This window comes from Diabrotica undecimpunctata, chromosome 3 (genome assembly GCF_040954645.1).
Source record: "Diabrotica undecimpunctata isolate CICGRU chromosome 3, icDiaUnde3, whole genome shotgun sequence".
Classification (NCBI taxonomy): Eukaryota; Metazoa; Arthropoda; class Insecta; order Coleoptera; family Chrysomelidae; genus Diabrotica; species Diabrotica undecimpunctata.
This window is the reverse complement of record NC_092805.1, coordinates 77,712,222-77,739,134: the sequence shown is the minus strand read 5'-3', so window position 1 is coordinate 77,739,134 and position 26,913 is coordinate 77,712,222. Positions and strand designations below refer to the sequence as shown.

Below are 26,913 nucleotides of genomic sequence, written 5' to 3'. Positions count from 1 at the left end.
CAAGAAAAGGGCTTACCGTTTTAGTATATAAGATATATATTATATATATATATTATATATATATATATATATATTATATATATATATATATATATATATATATATATATATATTATATATATATATATATATATATATATATATATATATATATATATATATTATATATATATATATATATATATATATATATATATATATATATATATATATCTTGATTCAACTATCTCTACCAGTCCCAAGATACTTAACAGACCCACCTAAGACCCAGTTGAAATATAATGTTAAAAGAAGTATATATTGTATTTTTTAGGTGGTTTTATTGTATTAATTCAAGGGAACTTGAGAGGGGTAAAAAATTTATAAAAAAACCGTTTTCCCAGACCCTTATATATGAAAAAGTATCATTCACTGGACGGACCCAGTCCCCGCAATGTTGCCAAATTTTTTGGCGCTAAAATGATTGGTAGTGTGCGTTTTGTGGTTTACTTGTTAGTTATTAGCGGAAGTTAAAGTTCGTTATATGTTTTCCAAGATGAGCCAACGTAGTAAAATGTTAGTTCAACTAGCTCAAAATAATTTAAAGGGTAGGTGATATTATAATATAAGTGATATAATTTACTAATATTAGTGTTTTACAGATGTATATGAATTTCATAATTCAGAAGATGAAAATAATACAGGCTCTTTGACGACTGAGGTAGGCAATATTATTTTTTGACACCACTAAAAACAAATTATTAGAACCCGCTTAAATATATAACATACATAAATAAAGGTTTAGTTCTAAAACTTTTGACTTCGAGCACGTTTACATTAAAAAATATGTTTATGGGTTTAAGCCACAATAATTCGAATTAAAATTATTTGACGTTTTGACTTCTTAACCGAAAGTTGTTCATAAAATATTAAAATTTATATAAAACATCTGAAAGGATTTGTTTACTCCAAATGGCGGGCATACAAGTTGCCATCAATTGCAATTAATATAGATTAATTACGGTATATACAATCGTTTTATTAACACATTTATAGGGGCTTATTTCTGTAAACGTACTTTTTAATAAAAATAGAGTTAATCATATTAACTACAATATTTATTTAAGGAACGCAAAGAACAGCAATTTTAGGTTTAGTTACTATAAACAGAAATTCCCGCAATTTATTTCTCAAATATAAATCAAGTTTAAGGTCAAGTCGTTCCTTAAAATTTTTTAAAAAGTTTCAATAGGTATTTTTAGTTTATTTTAACCAACAAGCTCAAATTTCAATCGCTTGAACATATGATTTGTGTATTAAATACACAGCAGTGAAACTTGGAGTGATAACTGTTTATGTTTTTATAAATATACTTTTCCGGCTCCATTCAAAAACCAATAAAAGAAAAATTGTGTATTTATGCGTGTCATACTGCGAAAAACATCGAAATTTATCCCTAAAAACTATTATATTGATATTTAAAAATATGTTTAATATGCAAATAATGTAAATAAAGGCATTTTACATAATAGTTAAAGATATAGTCCTATTCATATTTTAGGGTTTTGCTGGCATTATCTAAATAAAACACATAATATATGTTTAATTAATTTTGGTCACTATTATCCTGAATTTTCATATTTAATAAACAATTTTCTTTTTGAATTGAAACGTTAAATGCAATACAATGAATATAAAATTTATTAATGTGAGTGGAAAATAAGAACTTTATAAAACAAGGTGCAAAGAAATTAAGAACGCCTAACAAATGACTAAAGATATTTTTGTATTTTATATTCATTAACTGGTATTTATTAAAAACACTTTCTTTTTTTATTTTTTTTTTATTTGCTAGTAAATATTTCATATTTAATGTATTGTACTAAGCTAAAATAAAAAATTGCAATCTAGTACTTACATTATTGAGTCTAGACATTGACGTGTTTTAGAAACATATGTTAATGATTATGTTTTTTGATATTTCTTTGACAAATGAAAAATCTATTAAATAATAATATGGATTCAAATGAAAATAAAAACTTATAACTATTAATATTTAATTTCCGAAAACAAACTTTCAACCCTGTCGAAACGCGTCTTCACTTCAGCTAGGTCTTCATTTGCATCGTTTCTGTAAAACACTTATAGCTATGGATATTTATTATAAGTAATATTAATACCTAATTAATTAGGTATAATAAATGTAAACGAAGGAAAAATAAAATTTTAAAATCGAAATGTATATTAGTATGTATTCACAGACCAGATTACCGTTACTCGAAATCCACTTAAAATATTCCTTCTTGAGAATGCTAATGGAAAAGCACTACCGGGACACTTCGCGATTTCATAGATGGTCAGGGTTCGACCGGGATAATATGGGATCCAATTATCACAAGCTGCGTTGTGGTAACTTTTTAACGATCCGTATACTGTACGAGTACAGTCCAAAGGCTGCAATATGTTTGACGTGTGGGGTGGTAAGGTCCATAATATAACTCCATTATTTTTGGCGAAATTAATTGCATCTAAACTTATTATGACTATCATGATTATCCATGATTAGAAGGCATTTACTTTCCTATGATGACGTTGCATATTCTTGGAAATGTAAATATTTTACAAGTTTGTTGCGGCCATCCATCCACTTTCATGGGTAACACCAATAGTTCCTGGTTGGCTATTGTTGATCATTCCAGCTTAGCAGTTTTTGAGGGGGAAAATCATGAACGGTGAAATATGGTTAACAATCGCGTTAATGCCACTGCATAATGTGACAGTTTCTCCTAGTTCTCCGCAAGTAACTGTTCCTATCTTGTTCTCACCTTTGGCGGAAATACTTTTTTTTAGGTTTATAGACATTAGTCAAACCCGTTTCATCAGTATATTGATTCGGGTCCTATGTCAGGATATTTTGCTAAAAATTTGGTTAGGTTTTCAAAAAATTTCATAACATTTACCTTATTAAATCTTGTGTCCCGATTGAGACTTGTTGGCTGTGGAGAACGAAGTGATAATTGTGGATGCGTATTCATAAATCCAGTCAACCATTCATATCCTGTTTCTTTATTTCTAGCCTTTAGCATTTTAAATAAGCCCGAACTTATGTCACCACCGACACCAGAGAACCATTTAAATACATTAAAAAAATTATAAAATTAAACACAGAATCATTTTCCAAATTAACTCTAACTGAGGAAGGAACAATAGTTATCAAAGAAGATTATTAAGATTGGGTGAAAATTTTATTGTAACGCTTTCGCTTTTGCAGTCAAACCCCCTCCCTCCCTTATGAGCACTGAAGGTGATTTCTCATAAGGGCTGACTGCTTTTTCAAGGTTACTGCGAACTTACTATATTTATGCGCACTCTGTGTAATGAAGGTGCCCATAAATGTAGCCTAATAATTACACGAGGTGTCGTTAAGCGACTTTCTCCCGTTATCATCTGATCTCTTAACGTGATGTTATGCAGAGTAGTGTAAAAGCGAAGATCCCGGAGCTTGCACCTTGGTCAGCGTCCAAGTTGTAGTCTCGAAGATCGGGGTGGCCTCTCCCGTGACATTTTTTGTTTTTATAATTTTTTTGTGAATTTTTGTGTTTTTTAGTTTTTTTTTTGGATTTAGTGTTTTTTTTTTAATTTTTTGTTGTTTTTTGTGTTAGTAAAATTTAGTGGGAGATTTGTTAGTACCTAAAGCTTATTGTAACGAAAAAGGCCGTTGCTTTTTATAACGAGAATACGTTCAACAAAAACAACCCCGAGGAAGAAGCTATAAAATCGACTTTTACGTTAAAGGCTTCCTTTTTAACATGTTTTAGATTTATCTTACCCTTACCTATAAAGCGATCAATAAAAAACATATTTTCCTGCTTACAAACCAAAATCAAAGATAACCCAAAATCTAAAAAATTTTAGACTTATACTAAATCTATCGTAACATAACAAACATTAGAGTACCCAAGTGATGGATAAAGATTCCGTCTTCTCCCAACAGTCACAAAATTACTTCTATTAAGTATTTTCCTATCTTTTCCCCCTTTTTATTATTAAGAGAATATAGCCGCTAATTTCGGATATTTTTATCAAATGTATTGTGTCTTTAGAAAAAAACCTCAAATATTTCCATAATCCATACCTCAAAACTGTTGAAATCTACCAAATGGTAGCCTCCAAAAGAACGACAGCCCGGAACGACATTTACAAGAGCCAGTGGCGACGCTGCCTTAATTTTTATTTTAATTAATTTAATTGTTCTTCGTCTGCCTTCAATCACAAATATTGAAGCTGTTGATGTAAAATCATTCTCGTTGGCAACTTTAATGACCACAATACAATATAGGACTCAGAACGCAAGTTTTATAAAAGCAAAATGATAGAGAACTTCTAAAAGAATCATAATTTTATATGCCTACTAAATACTTACAGCAACACCCATTTAAAGTAACAGAATTGTTACCGGTCCCAAGCCCGGATAAAGGAGGACGGGGTTTACAGCCAGGTTAGCACCCTACTGATAGATATTAAACCCATACAGCTCATAGAAACAGGATTATGCCTCGGAACAGGACTGATTTAACGACGAAGACCAATGCGAGAAAAAGGACAACGAATTTATGAAAAACTTCGAAAAAAAATATACTTCTAATCGGTACTTTGAACGTAAAATCTATTAAACATTCGAGAACAAGAAATTACGAAAGAGCTTATAGAAAAAAATATAGATATATGTGTACTACAAGAAACCAAGAAAAAACCAAAGGATTAAATCATGCTGGATGGGTTTCTCATGATTTATAGTGGTGTAGTGAGAGAAACGAGAGCCAAAGAAGGAGTCGCCCTGTTAATACATAGAAAATTTTTACACCATGTACATGCACGTAAATAAATGTACATGCACGTAAATAAGTCTTCGAACGAATAGTAGCAGTAAAAATTAGACTAGAAGACAAACCTCTGAGTATAATAGCCATCTATGCATCTGAGAACAACAGAGATTAAACTACAAGAGAAAATTTCTTTGAACACTCAATTAAATTCTCATTAATGATTTTTGATCGTAAACTAACTTAGAAATTAATTATACAAATCCTGCCAACCTAGGATAAATTTACTACGATCACTTGCTTTTAACAACTGAGGAGCCGACTACTCATGCTTACTTCACATATACAGAGCTATAATTCACTCAAAATTAGATAACGGGTCTACTGTATACAACTTGGCCAAAAAAAACACTACTTAAAACTTTAGATACTATTCACAATATAGCTATTTGAATTTCTCTTGGGGCCTACCATTCTAGCCCGATTTAAAGCCTTCGTTGTGAATCTGGAGAACTCCCTATCTCCCACAGAAGGCAATACCTAAGTCTATGTTATGCCGCTGCAGTTTGGGCAAACCAAAACAAACTTGTAATTCACAATGTATTTGCTGACCGTTTCTCAACTAAATTTGATTCAACTTCTCGAACACATCCTCCCTTTTATCACAGTATAAAAACATTTAGTCAACACCAATTTTCAATTTCCAAACAACTATGACCTATCCTGATCTTAGCCTAGCACAATTCAACAAAGCAGAAACCTTAACAACTATCATACAACAAGAATTCCATCATATAATAAATTCAAATAGTGGTGTGAATGAAATTTATACCGACGCTTCAAAAAACGTCGAAGGAGTAGGAGCTGCTCTGTACTCAAAACAATTCTCAGCCTCTTTTAAATTACCAGACATCACCACTATTTTCTTTGCTGAATTATTTGCCATCTTACAAGCTATTATTCACATACATCAGGAAAATAAGCAAAAAAGGATAATAATCAGTGACTCTCTTAGTTCGCTTAAAGCCATACAACAGCTTTATTGCAACTATCCCCTTCTACTTCTCATTAAAATAGAGCTTAAAAGAATCCTAGACGAAAACACTGAGTTGAAATTTTTGTGGGTCCCGTCACATAAAGGAATAAAAGGAAACGAAAATGTTGACGCGCCAGTTAAAAATGCTACAAGTAATCCAAAATCAAGAATATTTAATATTACGATAGACACAGATAAAAACTCATTTCAAACAAGATTACAAGAACTTGGCAAGACAAATGAAAAGTACCCCAAGTAAATTACTAGGAATAAACGAAAGTGGACAACCATGGAAATCAAAATCAAGGAAGTGAAGAGAACAAGTGATAGTGACACGTTTGTGTATCGGATATACGAAAATCACACACGAATGCTTGCTGAAGAGAAGAAACAAGCCAATTTGTGAAATTTGCAACTCTGACTTATCTGTAAAACACGATAAATATAAAAGTGAACGAAAGAAACATTGCATCCCGACCTCACTTAAAAGTGCCTTCAATGGGAACAGTGACCTCCAAAAACTGTTTAATTCCCTAGAGGACATCAATTTACTAAACGAAATTTAATTATTTATATTATTACTGAAACCTACATGTAAAACTATTAATTGTATAAACCTATTGTAACGCTAATAACCCTGAGAGGTTGATGCGTTTTTTTTTGTCTTCAAATAAGTAAGTCTTATAAATAATTAAAAATAAAAAGTATATGACAGCAAGTAAGAATATTATATAATTACTTTATCTAATCGTTTCGAATGTGCCTATAATAATCGTTTTAACAACGTAGGGTCTAAAAACGTGTCGATAGTCTGTAGTATGTACAGATGAGTAATGATTTGATATTTGATACCTTTAAAAATATTTAAATAACAGTAACTACTAACATACAGCGTTGCCATTTTTTGGATCTGAGAAAGTCTTAGAGGTTGTAAGAAGGAATTTAAATTATATACGATATACAGAAATGAACTGCGCTTCCTCTTCACAATTATCATTTGAACTAAAACTGTGTATAATGTGGTGTGTAACCGTCATACCAGTCCCAAATAAAATTCTCTAAAAATTTAGTGGCATGTACGGGGATGCATATGATATGTAAATGCATATGAAGAAAACGTTGCCAGACCCGTTTGCGGGTCTGGTAACGTCAATTTTGGACTGGTAACGTCGGTATACCTATGCGTTTCGGGTCTGTATAATCGGTTGAATATATATATATATATATATATATATATATATATATATATATATATATATATATATATATATATATATGTATATATATATATGTATATATATATATATATATATATATATATATATATATATATAAAGTAGTTAGGTATTATTGACTGACACGTTATGTAAAATAAAGTTTTATTTTGAGGTTGCAGTCATTAATAGGGCAGGAAAGTAAAACTCTTTGTTCTTTATTCAAGCTTTCGCAAAATTTATTTGCTTCTTCAGGATATGCTAAAATATGGTAACAGTAAATACAACGAAATTAGAACTAAATAGCATTGTATAAAACTAGTAAAAAAGAAAAACTTACAACATGAGGTTAATCCATTAAATTTTCAAATTTGCAAAACATTAAAACTTAACTTATTTTAAAAATTATACAGTTATGTAAGTACAATATTCCAATTTAATTTAATTTTGTAAAAATTCATTTTGACATTGATTGTTTGATTTATGTCAGAAAGACACTCGTTTCTGTTTATTATATTTTTTGTTGTTGATAACTAGCTCTTGATTGTTATTATGGTTACGTACAAAGTGGCGCCAAATATGAATATTTAAATTTTTTGAAATTCTAATATTTATAGTCAGAAAATCACTTTGTACGTAACCATAATAACAATCAAGAGCTAGTTATCAACAACAAAAAATATAATAAACAGAAACGAGTGTCTTTCTGACATAAATCAAACAATCAATGTCAAAATGAATTTTTACAAAATTAAATTAAATTGGAATATTGTACTTACATAACTGTATAATTTTTAAAATAAGTTAAGTTTTAATGTTTTGCAAATTTGAAAATTTAATGGATTAACCTCATGTTGTAAGTTTTTCTTTTTTACTAGTTTTATACAATGCTATTTAGTTCTAATTTCGTTGTATTTACTGTTACCATATTTTAGCATATCCTGAAGAAGCAAATAAATTTTGCGAAAGCTTGAATAAAGAACAAAGAGTTTTACTTTCCTGCCCTATTAATGACTGCAACCTCAAAATAAAACTTTATTTTATATATATATATATATATATATATATATATATATATATATATATATATATATATATATACACACTCAAAAATGTTTTGCATAATGTAATATTTTCAAAATTATCCACCAAATCTGGTGCCCTCTATTTTTTTTTAACAAAATACTTTATTATATATATAAAATTGTATGTTTTGAAAAAAACAATAAACAAAATTTAAAGGATTAACAATTTATTATTATTATTTATAATATGTATTATAAATATATTTTTTTAAATTTGTACAGATATAGGAACTTATACTTAATATGCCGTATTTCCACCTCTTGCATGAATGCAAGACTGAATGCGATGTCCATGCTTCTTATAAGTGTATTAATGTAGTTCTGGTCCATGGTGCCCCATTCTTCAATTGCTGCTATTCTAAGGTCTAGTAGTGTCCTTGAGAGTGGCTGCCGGGACTGAATTTTTCTTTTGAGCATATCCCATCCGTGCTCAATGGGATTGAGGTCAGGTGAGCAAGGTGGCCATTGTAATTTGATGATATCTTCTGTCGCTAAAAAATCTGCCACATGTCTCGTACGATGGGAAGGCGCATTGTCGTCCATAAAAATAAATTATGGACCAACAGCTCCTCGCCACAAGCGTACAACAGGCCTAAGAATGGTATCAATATAAATTCGTCCATTCATGTTACCAACAATATTAATTAAAGGAGTTTTATTATTTAGCATGATGCCGCCCCAAAACATTATGGAGCCACCTTGATATGGGACTCTTTGGACAGCTTGGTTAAGTCTATCCTGTCGATTTGAGTTCCTCCAAATCCTAATTCTGGGATTATCCGACAAAAGGCTTATTTTGTTTTCATCAGAAAATAATACGTTTCCCCATCTGTTGTCATGCCGTTGAAAATATTCATTGGCCCATTTCAGTCGAGTCCTTTTCTGCTCTGACGTAAGCTCTGGTACAAACAATGGTCTTCTTGTAAATAAATTCACTGAATGTAACCTGTTTCTAATAGTCTGATCGCAAATTACAATATTATGAGCTTGATGGAGCTCTCTTCTAATAGCTGGGGCAGTCATAGAGGGGTTTCTCTGGGCAGTTAACGTTAAATAGAGTTCTTGAACATTGGTAGTAATTCTGGCTCTTCCGCTTTTTGGACGATCGCTAACAGAATTCGTCTCTCGATATTTTTTCACAATCCGAGACACATCACTCTGAATAACTCCAACCCGGACAGCAACGTCGACTTATGTGTGGCCTTCCTCAATCAAAGTAACGATTCTAGCTCTGTTGAACTCAGATATCACTTATCTATTCATATTGTTCACTACAAAGTGAATAAAACGCAAACCAATTTTTACAAATATCGGTTTTCGAAAACTGATGAAAGCAATATGAATACCGAGAATCTTTACGACGATTAAGAAACAAAAAACAAGCAATAAAATACATTAATTTAGTAGACAACACAAAGTCAGTGCAAAAAATTTCAAATGAGAAACGTTCAGTGGCGTTACAGATAATATGCAAAACATTTTTGAGTGTGTGTATATATATATATATATATATATATATATATATATATATATATATATATATGTATATATATCTAGTAACAATTTAAAAGTATAATAATTGTACTTACACTAATGGCAATCTTCGACACAGATCCTTGTCAAAAATGTACAAAGTGGTGTTCTTAGTCATATGTGGAGGGAAGATAGAACCGTCAGAAGCTTCAAGGCTGTTACATTGATCTGTACCGTAGTGACTTAAATTAGTTCTTCCGTTGACACTTTCGATAATACCGTACTTTGTTATGTCGTCCACTCCTGTAAAAATGGTAATATTATCTGGGGAAGTACCATTTTTCTAAAAAAAAAAAATATGTTATTGATTAAGCAAAACATACTGTTTTTGTTAATATTTAGTTACATTCTAAAACGATGATTTTGCACTTATACTCTTTCAGAATCTTTTAGTATTTACTCACATTAGTTAAGATTTAAATAATAATTAATGTAACTCGTATGTCTTTTTGCCCAGAATGATTTTCTTTAATAAAGTATAATAATTATTAGATGTAAATAAACAAACAGTCTAAATATATGCATTTAATATTAAAAATGTAGAGTAGCAAAAGGGAATTTTGTCTATAGTATTTTTAAATCTCTTACCAAAAAAATGTATATATCTATTACCAGATTTTACGGACTACATTAATACACAATTATCTATAAAGAGAAGCCTCTAAAGAGAAGCCTCTAAAGTTGGCCTGAACATTAACCAGATCAAAATTATATGTACTCCTAGAAATACACACTTAAATTAACTTATTGATTCTATTTATCTAAGTTATTTTAAATAAACGTTCTTTTACTTCAGATCAAAATATTCACTTACGACAATTTGTTGTTCCAATACTTGGAACCCATGAATTTAGCCTCTAAAGTTTAAAGTATTGAATCGTTTCATGGTTACGATTTGTTGAAGAAACATTGAGAAAAGTAGAATATTTTTAGAGTTTAAATCGACAATTTAACAACTCGACAATTAAAAAACGCACAGAATTAGATCCAGCTTAAGAAAACTTACAGTTAAAAGACCACTTATACGAATAGTAGTTCCCTCTTCAAAGGCTTAATATAAAATGGCAAGAACATTACTATTTATCATATTAGACAAAATAAATTAGTAGGTGCAATGTATAAGCAAACACGAATATAATGACAAACAAATATTGCTTGTTACAGCGGTAACTCGGATGAGTACCGATCCGATAAAGAAGAGATATCTTTTAAATAAAAATATCTATCTCATTAGGATACAAACTCACGACTAATGAGTTTTTACGCTAAGCAGTTTGACACTCCTACCACTATACTACCAAAGCGTTTCCGAAGTCATTGATCGAAAGAAGAAACATATATCTACCTAGAAAGAGATGAAGTCATAATCTTTTAATATAATTAGGGCAAGATTTAAGAAAAACAGTCCATATACCTGAATAAAAGAAGAAGAAGAATTTTAGCCAGGAATTGCAAGTAAGAAAGTATTATCAGTAATAAGTGCTTTTATACAAGCTAAAAACAATTATAAGGCTAGAAATGAGCGATTAAGAATCTTTGAATGCAAAATAATAAGAAAAATATTTGGACCAACCCCCTATATTAACGATAAGTGGAGAAGTAAAACAAACCATGAGTTCGACGAACTAATCTTACGCCCAAACATCGTTAGATGAATTTCTTATCTACATAAAAAAATAGAAATGGGCTGAAGCTCTCTTAATAGTTTAATACCTGTCCCAGATAAACTTTTACTTAAATTAAAACCTATGCACTTAAACACTTGCTAATGCTCTACTTCGATCAGCGAGTAAAAATTTAACGAGAAATATGCAAAAAATTCAAAATTATAATGGAAGTCAGAACGGGATTTATATTCTACTACTATTCTACTCAATTATTTAACGCCTACTATGAGAAAACGGGAAGGATTTTGAAGATTTTATGGATGGGTCACGTTATCAACGTTGAATATATCCAATCCAACCAATCTTCTTAACGTATATGGTACTTCAAGAAGAAAATATCCTAATTTAATTTTATTTCTTTTTTCGAAGTTTTCTTATCGTGTGTTCTTAAATTATTGTATATTTTGCTACTGTATTAATGTTTTTATGTATCCCCTTACATTCTGCCGTTTTTCTTTTTCTTTGTTCTAGGAGAAACTTTCGTTATTGAAGAAGAGATAACAGTTCAATTATAAGTTTTTATTTTCCTAACCTTAATTTGTTTAAATTTTTTCTAATTTTCCTTTTGTTTTAAATTTTCTGTTGATGTTCATCTTTACTTGGACCAGTCTCTGATCGCTACCTGTAGAAAATCCATTTATGACTGCCATGCATTTAAAGTGTTTATTGATAAGATGTAATCGATTTTATTCTTAATGTGATTATCAGGACTTGTCCATGTCCATATAATTAAGATTTCGTGATAAAAATGAGTTTATCGCAAAAAGTTATTTTTCTTCAATCAATAAGCCAATTTGCTACAATACGACCAGTAATATAACAAAGATCTTCCAGAAATTATATGACCTCTAACATTTTATTTATCTTAGCCGTTATTTTGTATTCTGCTATCGCCTGTACTTATTTTGTTTCCTCATTTGGCATTGAAGCCTTTCTATTATCAATAAGAGAGTGGAGGACATAACCCTCCACAGTATTTTGATCATATTATACAACATACAATTATGGCTCCAGTGCTTTAAAAAAGTCCCAGAGAGTATAATCCCGCTGCTTACCAACATCATCAATGCATGCCGCATACTGTGTTACTTTCCTACCCCTTGGAAAGTGGCCAGTACAATCACGATTACTAAACCAGGGAGACCCCTAAGCAGCACTAAATTATATAGAGCAATTTCTCTTCTGAATACTCTAGGTAAAGTCCACAAGAGTATCCTTAAGGAGAACTCAACACCGAACCTTATTGTTCTCAAACTGCTCTAATAATTAATACTGTCTGTATTTCTCAAAATTTTATTTGAACTCCCTTAAATGTTCCAGCTTAGTTTTTTACTAGTATTACTTTAAATAGATTTTTTTCTCATGGTTTAGGTTTGCTTTTCACTCCAATGTCCAGCGTAAGCAATTTATATTGTTAGCTCCCTATTACCCTGCAGCTCTTAGTTTGAATTATGTTTTTTTCTGACATACAATAGTCTACTTAGAAATATTTTGTCCACTTTTGTATATGATATGTTGACTATTTATCTTTTAAAAAGAGTATTAACAATAACAATTACAATATTATCTAATACTACTGCTGTTTTCAGCAGTATCATTTCTAGTTGCAACGCCTAGTCATGTATCGCTTTATATCATCTTTTGGAATGAGCCACATGTGCATAAAAATCATCTAATTAATCATAATTAACGTACTATCTAATTAACACATTTTTAAATTATCAAAGTGTTTAATACATAAAGACCTTATAAGTAATTTTGAGTCATAAATCCTAATAAAATAAGCAATTTTCAAATCATAAAAATGCCAGAGCGTTATTTTTATGGAAGGTGAATTACAAACTTCAACTTTCGATCGCATATATTTAATAAACAAAGAAATTGGTATTTAATAAGAAATTATAAAAAATAATGATAAAATTTGGGTTTTTGGGTTTGCTCTATCATTAATCTTTCATTTCCATGTTGCGTTTTTGAGACAATCATAAATTTAGTTTTTCTCTTATTTATTTTTAGTCCGTATCTAATGCAATAATCGTTACTTCTATTTACCAATTCTTGTAGCGATTCCAGGGTGTCTGCCATTATAACGGTGTCATCAGCGAATCTTATGTTATTTACTATTCTTCCGTTTACAGAGATTCCATCACCCAGATCCGCTATCGCTTCCTGGAATATGGCTTCACTGTACACGTTAAACAGTAATGGTGACAGAACACAGCCCTGTCTTACTCCTCTCTTTATATCTATATTTTCGGACTTTTGTTCTTCTATCTTTATATTGGCCTTTTGATTCCAATACATATTGATAATGATTCGTAAGTCTCGTCTGTCTATATCTTTGTTTCTCAGTATTTCTATTAGTTTTTCATGTCGGACCCTGTCGAATGCCTTCTCAAAGTCGATGAAACAGGAATAAATATCTAGGTTCATATCTAAGCATCTTTGAGAGAGGACATTAAAAGCAAACAATGCCTCTCTCGTTCCCAGTCCCTTGCGGAACCCAAACTGAGTATCATCCATATCATCTTCTAGTTTTCTATATAATCTTCCATGAATCACCTTTAGAAATATTTTGAGGGTATGGCTTATTAGTGATATTGTCCTATAGTCTGAACAATCTTTGGCATATACTGTTTTTGGTATTGCTACAAAGGTGGACACCAACCATTCCTGTGGGATTTTTCCAGTTTTATATACTTCATTAAATAGGTCCAGAAGTACAGGTAGAGTTTCATCGTCTAGACATTTCAGTAGTTCCGCAGGTATTTCGTCTGGACCTACAATTTTTCCGGTTTTTGCGTTTCGTATTGCTTTTTCGATTTCCTCTATTATGATCTCTGGTCCCGTTTCGCTGTCGATTTCTTCCGGTTCTTGCCGATTATCCTCAAACAGATCTGTTATGTATGTCTTCCATTTTTTTAATTTCTCTTTAATTTCTATAATGATTTTTCCATTTGCGTCTTTCAGAAGGGCATCTTTCTTTTTTCTCAGTGTATTTGTCATTTCCTTTATTTTCTTATGCATGTTAAAGCTATCATACTGTTTAGCATATGCCTCTATTTCACTGCATTGATTAACAAGCCAGGTGGATTTGGCCTCTTTTATTTTCTTTCCTATCAATCTCTGTAGTTCCTTGTATTTTGCTTTACTCCTGTCTTTATGTTTCCTTCTTTCCTCCATTAGATCTAAGATTTCTGAAGTCATCCATCTCTGTTTTTTTCTTATTTTTGTCTGCAGCTTTTATCCTGCCTTTATTAAAGTTTCCTGTACCATGTTCCATTTGTCATTAACATCTGTTGTTTTTATCATGTCTTGTTTGATTTTCTTTAAGTTATCATTTATTTCTTGTTTTAAGCTCTGACGTATAGGTTCTTCTTTTATCTTTGAGACATCAAACCGTGGTATATTTGTTTGTTTTTGGATCTTCTTCAATTTTATCTGCATTACGCCTACTAATGGATTATGGTCTGAATTTATGTCAGCTCCGGGGTATGTTCTCAGAGACTTTATAGCGTTTTTATATCTAGATTTTATTAAAATGTAATCTATCTGGTTTCGAACAATGTTGTCTTCTGAATCCGCAGGTGATTTCCAAGTATAAAGTCTTCCTTTAGGTAATTTAAAATTTGTATTCATTATTACCTTCTCCTCGCTTTGGCAGAATTCGACAAGTCAGTCCCCTCTATAAGTCTGTCAATAAGCTATAAAATCAAACATATACTAGTAAGTGATAACATTATGTATTAAGAATCATTCAAGAAAAATTAAAAAAAAAACTTGTATTAAAAAGCAATAGTCAGCAACCATGAAAGACATATGTATATTAAATTCGTCTTATCATTTGGCATTCTGCTTGGCTAGAGGAATGTCATTTCACTATAAATTTTTAGCTTCAAGATAAAGGTTGCAAAATTCATTGATTTGTGTCTCAATATGGACACAATACAAATCAAACATCAATGTCGTTTGGTGGATGGGTGGTAGTTAACTTTACATTTAACACAAAATTATTTCGTTTAAAAAGTTTCAAATCAGTTTGAATTTTGAGATATTGGTATCAAAAACTTTCTTTTATTTTTGCCTATTTTTTGTTAAACTGCCACACAATTTTGTTAAAAAGAAGTCCATCAAATGGCGTTGGGCCAGTTTGCATAATAATGGAGTCACCACTTTTCTTGACAGAAGACAGATATATTACGCAATACGCCAGTCACTTCTTAAACTTTTAAGTGAAGGGTTAGGCGTCATGTAAATAAAACTAAAATATATCATAATAGTACCTTTTCTGAATCATCCGAGAGTAGAATTATTCGCAGATAATCTGGTTTGCATTTAATAATTATTAATATTAATGCGGTGTCATAAAAAGAAACTGACATATAAACCAAAATGCCTGTTTTCTATTAACTTGTTTCCCAGCAAATAATTTGAATGTCAACTAAAACGAAATGAGGTGTCAATAATTCCATTTCGATGATACGTTGGTTTATTCTAAAATAATGCAGTAGTATAGACTGCCTTTTTGGGAGATAAATCGATTGATTTTCTAATATTGTTATTCTAATACATCCTGTTGAATTGAATTCTGATAATGAATTGTTTATTTTCCATAGATTAAACTTTTGAAATTGATTTTATTATCACAACAAATATTTTGTTCGTAAACATACAATAGAATAGAGTGAATCAACATAGAGTGAATAGTAAACAAAGAAAGTTTAAAAGAAGGGAAAAAAATTCGTGTCTGCAAAAACGTCGTTTTGATAAACCTTTTCGACAGTGCAAATCCATTGACATTCAATCCATTGCCAAACTTTACAGGAATTACGTAAAAGCATCGAAAGAATAAACCTTCCTGAAGTGAGTTCCTGGAGTCAGCTACTTCCATTATTGATCAGTTTTTCAATTATATGGCCGAACTTTCTATAAACCTAAAAAGTCCATCGCGAAGTTTGTTTAATTTACAATATCACAAAAAATAATAGTGTGGAATATGAAAATTATATTTTGGAAAAACACTTGAAGAGAAAACAAAAAGAGAATCAAAAACAAATAGCTGATTTATCATTTTATTTTTTTAAACAATGTTATTACATTTATCCAAACTAGCCGTTTTGTAAATTTATCATTGCGAAACTGAAAAGCGACAAAATTGTAAAATGCTACACCTCGTATTATTTAGAAGGAAAAACAATTATCACATAAATTGAAAATTGTGTGCTCAATTATTTGCTTTGCTTAAATGACAAAACTGACACTGAGAGTTTGCCTGGCGTAATATTTAAGAGTAACAACTGTTGTGGGCAGTAAAAAACAACTACATGATGACCACATACAAATATGCTGTTACAACATAACCAAACATAAAATCAATTACGCATCAATTTCTGATTACAGCTCACGCCCAAAACGAGGGATATAATTCACTTGCCATCCCCAGTATGTAATAGCAATGAAAACTGCCAAAACAATTGGCAAACCTTACAAAGACCATTAGTTAAGCATAAAGACTTCTTCAACATAAAAGTGCTTAAAGGCTCTTCAACATATAAGCATTTAAGTAAATTCCATGGTAATTTGTGAAACTGAAAAAAATTGCCTAAAAGCGAAATAAATTGTATTTCGTTTTAAAAAAGTTATTTGTATAATATAGTTTAGTTTATGATATCGTACAGTATTTTTTTTTCTAAGATGGTCTTTGGTTAAGTTACAAAAAATTATTTTGGATATGCAAATGTGTACGTCCTACCTCGTATTGTGTCTTAATAAGATTGCTGGTGATGAAAAAATCATAAATTCTTATAGCTTAAAGGGATTTATGTTGATGTTTACTAAATGGGGGAAGTAATAAATATCTTACTTATAACGTTATTTTAAAAGTTTTTACTTGCATGTAACAGGTTGCGAACCGTAACTACATTTTAAAGACATAGTATATTTGTTAGAATAGTAAAATAGCATTTTAAAGGCATATCCGCATATTTCTCTGGATTTAGTCAATAAACTTCAACGTATTTGTTACGAATACTATCATTCAGTAGTTTTTTCTGGTGAAAAATCTCTCTTTTACGTTCATGTTGGTTTAATTTTCCAGCGACGATTTGTATTCTAACTTATCATTAGACATTATTCGTATCAGTTTATATAGGTCGATAGTGCAATAAGAAGCTAAGCCTCTAATTTATTTATTAATTGAAAGTGGTTTATGGTCTCAATTTTTTTGGAAAAATCTCCATAGAAAAAAATTATATTTACTATACCAGCGTATTACTAAAAGTTTTATTCCCTTACTCAAAACTATGTTGCGAATTAACGATTATCTTACTTCTTCTGGCATTCAGCGTCTCCTGTGGAGGTTGCTGATGAATATAGCTATTTGCAATTTCAAAACTGTATTTCAAAACATATTGTTGTTATTATAGACGTATCGTCCGCATATCTAATCTTGTTAACAAGACTTCTACTTATCTCTATTACAGATCACTTATCTTTTAGTGCTTGACGTAAAATATATTCAGAATATAAATTGAATAGCATTGACGAGAGAATGCTTCCTTGTCTCTATAATACCAAATTGTATGAAAACCTACCAAGCGCCCAAAAACTTTAAAATCTAAGCAAAATTTGAAGCAAGTAATTAAATATTTACAAACAAAATTTCTTTCTTTACATTTCTTTCTGTTGATGTCCATCAACAATTTGCCTAATGCGTCTATTCCTTGAGACCATTTGGGGAACAAATTATCTACATAGCTCCACCATATTGTGGGTTTTATATATTGTATACATTATGCAAAAATGTATAAACAGGATCTAAGAAGTTGAATCTGAGTTTGTATTTTATTCGAATATATTGCAGAGAAAAAAAAGTACTCATAATGCTAACGATTACGGATGCTAATGTTGAGACTAAAGATTATTATTAGCAGATGGAATATGCTGATTGAGGCATTAATTAATTAACACTCTGCATCTAGCTCTAAGCTCGGAAATTATTTTACAATCATTGATGTTATTTCAACTTTTCTAGTATTTATTAGCTACAATTTTGGAATAATTAGAGTATAATATTATTATTTCGTGTAATGAACAAACAAATTATGGGTATTCATAAAATTGCTCCAAAAAACTAAAGCAAAACAGTAATTTAAGTTAAAGTAATCATAGTTTTTAGAGAGTAGATAGGTTGTCATAATTTCTTTAATACCTATGCAGCAATTATCTAGAGTTCGTACGCTAAACATAAAATTGGTGCAATTATAGCCCGCAACGTAAATTAAATTTTAACTTACCTTATAAAGAAGACCGAATTCTTCGTAGGGCAATTTCTGTTCTTTAGGAACAACGTCTTTAGCCAGTTTAAGTAACGGATCTTCGTAACCCCAAAGCAACTGTTCAACTGATACTTCGACGAAGGGTTTAATCTTCAGAATATCCATAATACTGGCCATGGCCAACCTTAGGAATCTGGCGGCGTGTTTGGATTGGGAGGTAGCACTCTGAAAGTTGAAAAAACAATTTTTATTTGTTTACGTATTTTTTATTTATTTTAAAAAATTAAATTAAATTTGAAAAAAATCTAAAATTAATAAAATACGAATCACCAACCTAAAAAGAATATGGACAAAAATAATAGGCTGTTAACCAGAGTTCCGTAGAAAACTGATAGTCTTATCGTAACAAAATTAAATATGTCGTTGATTGGGTTATTGCCAATATTCATAAATATTAACCAATGGTCTATAAACCAAGAATTAACTGGTATATCTATTTGGATTTGTAAACCAATAGAAGAAAATCAAATCGTTGCCTTTCGCTTTCCTTATTGTATCGTAAGGGCATAATATATTGTAGCCAATACTACTTTTAGCAAACAAATGTGTTGTTTTATTTTATATTTTTCACTTGCATATTATTTGTTTTTTTATCTTAAATACGGTTACCATATACACACTTGTTATATCCTAAGGAATAATAAGCGAACGTTATGGCCTATAACGACCTGTTGTATAAGAAAAAAAAAGCAAATGTTATAGAACTAACAGTTTTTAACCTTAACAATTGACACAATTTAAAACCTGATCCGCTTTTAAAACCTTAGATTTTTTCGGAATGTATCCTTTAGTTTTTATTTTTAAACGCGATATTAGACGACAAAAATGGAACATATCAGCATTTTCAGAATGGAATATTTAGCTCACAAGGAATTTAAAGAATACTTTTTTGGCTAAAATATTTCAGTCAGAAACCTGAACTAAACATAAAAAAAGAACAAAAGTTACTTAACATACCAATTCCTGAAAGTAAGCCAATATTATGGTCTCATTTATGTCAGCTATTTAATTTTTTAATTTTCATTGAATAAATATTGTGTATCCTTTGTACAATTGCACTTCCTCAAATATTTTTTGGTAAATCCATATCTTAATATAAATCCAACTGACAACTATATAATATAATAGACATACATCAAAATATTAACATCTGTCATATACTACTTCAAACACTTTATTTGTCACAGACTACTAAAAATATGCATATCTATTTTGTAGGTGGAGTAAAACAAAAAGTAAAAATGTCTTAATTTTAGATTTTATATTATGTGAAGCAAAAAATAAAATCTTGTATATACCACTAGTATTACCGGATGATTACGCGTATCGAGCAACATCAATTCCTGGGACAGAGGCCCTCTGGCTGAATAATGTTGCTCTTTGGGCGTAATCATCTTAACAACAGCCTTGGTGCATAAATAATTATTATGTTAATAAGTTTATTCACTAATATGAACTTGATACTAGTTATTTCGTAAATGTAAAATGCCTAATACCTTAGTAAAGGAATAAAGAAAGCTAAAAAAATCTTTTACAAATATTTGAATGTTCTAAAAGGTATGAGGAGTACCAAATGAAAAATTCGTAAAGATATACAGCTGATTTTGCACATGTACATATGTACATAATTAACATATATAATACAAAAAAAATAAACAAGACAATTGCAAAAAACCCTTATTTTGTAGTAATTTATAAATATTAATAACTTTGTTGTTTGCACAATTGTGTGTAATATGGCAATACAAGAATGGGGCTGTTAATAAGTTATTAAGCTGTGCCAAATATCGAACACTCTGAGATAATTTGGAAAATCGCAATCTATTTCTTCAGGCTTAATTTTTAACGTATATTAAAAAAAACTTTAAAAAATTTTATTAAATTTGTTACCAAAAAATAGTTTGAAAAAAGGCTGACTTTTTAGCTTCTAAATATTTATAACTTTGATATTTTTTATGTCAAACGGTTGAAAGTAGGCTTAATGAAAAGATAGTGAAAAACCCCACAACATTCCAAAAAAGAACCTATGACCAATTACAAGAAACAATATTGCAGCAGTAAGTTCTCCCCTTCAATTTTCCGTGGCGGTAGTTTACGAGTACCATCACTTTACCGGGTTATATCTTTTTACTCCTTCACTGTGTATGGCACCTACATATAAGTTGGATTATATAATCTAGATCTTCGTTTACAATCTGTTGAAGTCTCAGCTCTTAATGTTAATAAATATTGGAAATATGGTTTAAAAAAATCTTGTTTTTTATTGGTCATAGAAGGTTCTGTTTTTTCTAAGAGAGTGTTTTTTGTTGAGCTTTTTATTGAGTCTATCTACAAGAGTGTGACATGAAAAATGTCAAAGTTATGGTTAATGTTTATAAGCTAAAAAGTCAATTCTTTTACAAGATACTTTTTAAAATCAAATTTAATAAAATATTTTTTAATACCTCTAAAAAATGAAGCCTCAAAGAACCGATTTCAAATTTATTATTTTCCGAGATAACAAATTGAATAAGTTATAAACCATTTGGTCGATCCGTTTGGTCGAGGTAGACTAGTCAAATATGAAAAACTGACAAAATTATATTGATAAGTGTCTAATATTTATATAAATGTATAATAGTTATTATAAATTAATAAAATACATTTAATCCTTTTATTTAATTTTAGTTCGTTTTTTCGTATTTTATTATAATTGCATTTAATGAAGATAAGTAGCTAATAAGTACAAATAATATTTTTGTAGTTCACCCCTCCACTTTTATTGGCGATACTTTACGAGTACTATTTACAGGATCAAAACTTTTTAGTCCTTCTCTGTATATACCATCTATACAATATCATAACATTTAGATCTCCCTTTATAACCAGGTCAATATTCGTCTCTAAATGCTAATAAACAATAGAAATATGATTTTTAGAAAAAAATGCTATCTTGTTTCCAGTTGGTCATTCAAGGATTTGTTTTTTGTCTTTTACCAGCTTTTTTAATAACAAATTTAATAATGCGTTACAGTTTTTTTAATATACCTTAAAAATTAACCTTTATAAAATCGATTTCGAGTTATAGAATACCTCTAAAAAGACTGTGTGGGCAAGTAGAGTTGTTTAAATGGCTTTCCGGGATAAACAAAATAAATAAACTATTTGCTAGATCTACTTGAAATTTTTTAGATTAAAGAGTACTTTAATAACTTATTAACTATAATAATTTTTAGTAATTACATTACATGTGGTTATGCAAAAACAAAGTTATTATTATTTACAAATTACTGCAAAATTAATGGTTTTTTGCAACTATCTTGGTAAATTGTAATTAAGAAACTTTTAATTTTTAAGATCTACAATTTTTATTTTTCCTCTAAACTTTTTAAAGGCGTTTTAATAATAATAATAATAAACGTTTTAAAGGCAAAAAATGATTTTTTAACTTTTTAAGATTATTTATACCAAAAACCTAAGCAACAGTTACCCGTCATATACTATTTAGAACCTTCAAATATCTATATTAGGATTTTTTTCCATCTCATTTATGTCCATCTCATGGATGTAGAACAAGAATACAACAACCACAATACGGTAATAAAAAAAATTGCTTATGAAGTATTAGGAACAGAGAACAACGACAATAAACACCACGAACCAACATGGATGGCAGAAAACGTAAAAAGAAATGATACAAGAAAAAAATATGAAATGGCTAACAAAATAAAACATCTAGCACTAGAGTAATATATTAAAGGAAAAAGGGAGAAGTACGCAATCAAATAAAAGAAGCAAAAAACAATTTCTGGGAACAAAAATGTGTCCAAATTGAAAATTTAATTGGTGGTTCTTAGACTACGGAAGCATGAAGAACTATTATTAATCTAAAGAAAAACACCCATAAATTATTAAGCAACTTAATTCCTATAGAAAAGGGAAAATCACTATAAAAATTTATTACAAGAGTCCAAATTGGAATATATGGGAGAGGAATACAGTATGAGGAGACAAACAAATGATAACATTAATACTACTAATAACGTAGTCCGTACTGCGTTAATTAAAATGAAAAACGGGCGATCTCAAGGACCTGGCAATATAGCTGTAGCGTTACTTAAAGCAGGAGGTCCACTCCTAATAGAACGTATAACTTTGCTAATGAATCAATGCTGCCAACAAATTAAAGTATCATCTGAATTGAAAATCGCTCACCAAGTATCCATATTTAAAATCTGTAATCGAAAATATCCTAACTGCTACAGAGGATTAAGTGTCCTACCTACTTTCGGGAGGTTGTTTGGAAAGATAATAAATGGCAAAATACAAGATGATGTAGGACATCTAATTAGCGAAGACCAAAGTGGATTTACGCCTGGTAGATCTTGCACTAATAACTTGTTTATACTGCAACAATTAATAGAAAAAAGAATAGCGGTTGGTACCAAAGTACATCTAGCCTTCATCGACCTAGAAAAGGCGCATGATACAGTTCCAAGACTTAAATTGTGGCAAGGTTTTCAACAACTCGGCGTTAGTCCATACCTTTTAGGAATAATCACAGAAGTATACAGGGATAACACTACTTACAAAAAATCGAAAATAGACTATCAGAGCCAATAAAAGTATTTAAAGGACTAAGACAATGATGCAGAATGTCACCCTTACTGTTTAATTTATATACTGAGGCAGCCCTCCAAAATTGGAAAAACCACTGCCAGGAAATGGGAATCCCCATAGGAAATGATGTACTGTTCTCTCTGAACTTTGCGGATGACCAAGTCGTCCTAGCTCAAGATTCTTATGATTTAGAATTTATGATAAAGCGTCTATACAGAGAATATGTAAAGTGGGGGTTACACGTCAGCATAAAAAAACAGAATATTTGGTTATCAATTCAGATGCAAGGTTTGAAGTGTTGATAGACGAGGACGTGGAAAAATTTAAATATTTAAGTGCACTCATTGATAAGAACGACTTCGGATAAATCAAAATTAAACACTGAATTATTCAGGGATGTAAAATTATAGAATGTCTGAACTACTTATGCTGGGATCGCAACATTTCGAAAAGGAACAAAAAAAGAATAGGGCAAACCATGGTTAAATCAGTTCTTTATTATGACTCTGAAGTATGGACAATTAATGCAGACCTGAAAAAAAGATTGTTGGCAGTTAAAATGGATTATTTAAGAAGTGCTAGAACATCAAGGCTGGAAAGGAAGACCAACGAATCTATAAGAAATAACATGAATGCTACAGAAACAGTCATTGACAGAATAAAAAAAGAGGTTTAAAATGGTTTGGACACCTATTTAGAATGCCTGACGAACGTTGGCCCCAAAACCTTCACAGATGGAAGCCCCCTGACAGAAGAAAAAGAGCTTGCTTGGACGGGGAGGGGCGGGGGAGAAAGGGAATATGGCGAGAGCCGTCTCTAAAGTGTATTGTATTTACAAGTTGGATCCTGTAATATATATATATATAGGATTTTTTTCATAGATAGACTGTTGTATAATGAAAGTATTACAATTTGAGCTTGATAAATAAATATTCTACAAAGCATAGACAACCGATAATTAAACTAAACAAACAAAATCACTCGTAGACTAGCTAAATAGGAGTTTTTTAACTTGGAATTTTTAAGGAGTTGCATCTTCTCTAGATCTTGAGTATTTTGCTTTTAAAATTTTCCGAGCTGCATCTTTTTTCAATGTGATAAATAGTATTGGCAAAAATTCTATTTATCATATTAAAAAAAAAAAACAGGCAAATTGGATTAAATAAGAATATAGTTAAAAATTCAGAAAACGAAAAGAATAAAAAAAAGAAAGGAAAAATGAAGTAAAACACAAGAAAAAGGACGAAGGGTTGTTTTCACATTTGCCATGAATAGATATCTTATGGGACTACTGATATATACACGGAAAAAAATTATTTCATTCAAGTAACGTAGTTTCATTCAAATAAAATCACATCCATATTATTGAACATGCAACATGAGGAACGAATTAGTTACATTTGAATTCACAGTATTATTCAGCACTGACACAGACGAATATATTGTCGCAGCCTTCGTTATTTGGATAAAATTTCCATGAACTATTTGCCACTGCACCTTCAAGGTTTATTAATCGCTCTGGCTAATTTATATTATATGTACCAGATTATTACATTGCTTATGCTAGTAAAAGCATATTTGATTGATATTGCCTCCAGAACACCATATTTATAACTTGGTCGCTCTGATATTTTACTTTTATAATGCTATTTTATTTAGAGAAAACGAAAGAAAACGGAAATATACTTTACAGTATACGAATTTTCTTTTGTCCCTTGACTATCGATTATATCATTCGTTGTATAGTTATATCATTTCGTCATCCCCCGAATCTTAGAGATCCATGTTAATTTATTTTAGGCTACAAGGGAAGCTACAAGAGGTATTTTGCGGTTCTTCAGTATTCAACTAAGTTCTCCAAATTTTGCCCATGCCAGTCTTGCTCTTCTAGTGTTTTCCACATTTTGGTTTTCTTTGTCAAGTTTCAGAATTTGGCCTAGGTAGATATATTCCTGGGCTTTTTCTATCTTACTGCCCTTTATAGTAATACGTCTGGGATCGTCTGTGTTGGTCATTGTTTTTGTTTTTGTCATATTTATTTTACGGCTGACGTATTGGAAGCTGTCTAAGTTTCTTCACCCTAATTTGTAATTCCTCAAATGTACTCACTATAATCACGATGTAGTCAGCGAATCTGAGGTGGTTTTACTTGTTGCCATTAACGTTAATGCCATATGTTGATAAATTTGTAGTTTTAAAGACGTCTTCTACGGCTAGATTAAAAATCTTTGGACATATTACGTCACTTCTAACTCTTCTCATAATGGGGATGGAATTTGTATTTGTCTACGTGTACTATCATAGTTGCATTTTCAGATATATTTTGTATAAATTTCCTATATTTTAAATCTATTTTTCAATTCTTAATAGCTTGTTCTATAGCCCAAATCTCGATAATATCAAATGCCTTTTTATATTCTATGAAGGCAAGAAATACGGGTAGTTGGTACTCATCTGCCTTCTCTATCAGTGTTCTTATTGTTAGCAGATGATACCGATAGGTAATATTATTTTTTAGCTCTTTTAAAGCACATTCTATTTCGAATCTCTTTCTATTTTGGTAGTACCCATGAACCCTCGTTTTTTATTTCCTTTGAGGTTTTCTTTTGTTAATGAATTAGGTTGGCTTTGCGAGCAGTACAAGGCTTTTATAGAAGTCTGTAACTATCTTTGTTATTTTATATGTGTCCTTCTCTTCCTTATTATTGTTGTCTTTAATTTTGATGATTTTTTAGACAACCATTATTGGTCTTAGACATTTTAGGCCTTTTTTGTCTTTAATGAGAACCTCTTGCTCAATTAAGTTCTCGTTCCAGTTTTTTATGTTGCGTTTTAGTTTTTTTTTAATTGTTTTATTAAGTTCTACGTTTGCTTGAGTGTGGCGTTTGTTTTCGTCTTGTATAGTAGAAACCCTTAATTTAGAAGAGTGATTTTATAGTTTAAACGCCGAATATCCTCAAATTTAAATGTACACAGCGGCCCTCGAAAACTGCCTGTCTTCTCGATTGCAATTTGCGTTTCTTCATAAAAAATTACAGAATATATAAAGTAGTATATTTATTTGTGCTTCTCTATAGTAGACTTGACCAGAAGTTGTCGTACAGTGTAGCCAATTCTTGTTCACAAGTAGTAATTATGGTCATACAAAACCTGTATTCTTCCACGCAGCGATTATTACCATCATAAAAATACAAAAAAACATAATTTTTTCAATAGTAAAAATTAAGCACAAAATTGTAATGAAATAAATTTTATTTATATGTTCCGTTTCGTTACATATTTAAATTTATAAAATAAAAATCGATATGTTAAAACATTATTTTTCAATCGTTTGGCAATGTTGGAATTAGCGAGGAAATTCCGTTTTACAATTCGGACCCAGATATGCCGTAAAACTAGTTTTTATTATTTTTTCGCCGAAGAAATGGTTCATTTACATTGGCATTTCTATGGGTAGTGCATTTTGTGAGTATATTTTATGTGATAAGTTTGTAAACTTATTGTTGTCAATACTGTTTTAACAATACTGTATTGTAGTATTGATAAAACGTGTTATTGATAATAAGAGTGTTACAGTTTGTCGTTTTATAGTAAATTTTTAGTTATATTCTTATACAGAATTGTTGAAATTATTGTATAT

General features: G+C 30.4%; 1 protein-coding gene across 5 annotated transcripts in view; it reads right to left on the bottom strand.

Annotated features, from left to right (window-relative positions):
• emp (epithelial membrane protein) overlaps positions 1-26,913 on the bottom strand; it is a 453,476-nt gene that overhangs the window by 37,983 nt on the left and 388,580 nt on the right. For all 5 annotated transcript variants that reach the window (XM_072526105.1, XM_072526108.1, XM_072526106.1 and 2 more), the window contains 2 exons: positions 18,633-18,839; positions 9,727-9,953 (listed from right to left, as the gene is read on the bottom strand). In XM_072526105.1, coding sequence (XP_072382206.1) covers positions 9,727-9,953; positions 18,633-18,839 — 434 coding nt within the window. The remainder of the gene's footprint in view (positions 1-9,726; positions 9,954-18,632; positions 18,840-26,913) is intronic.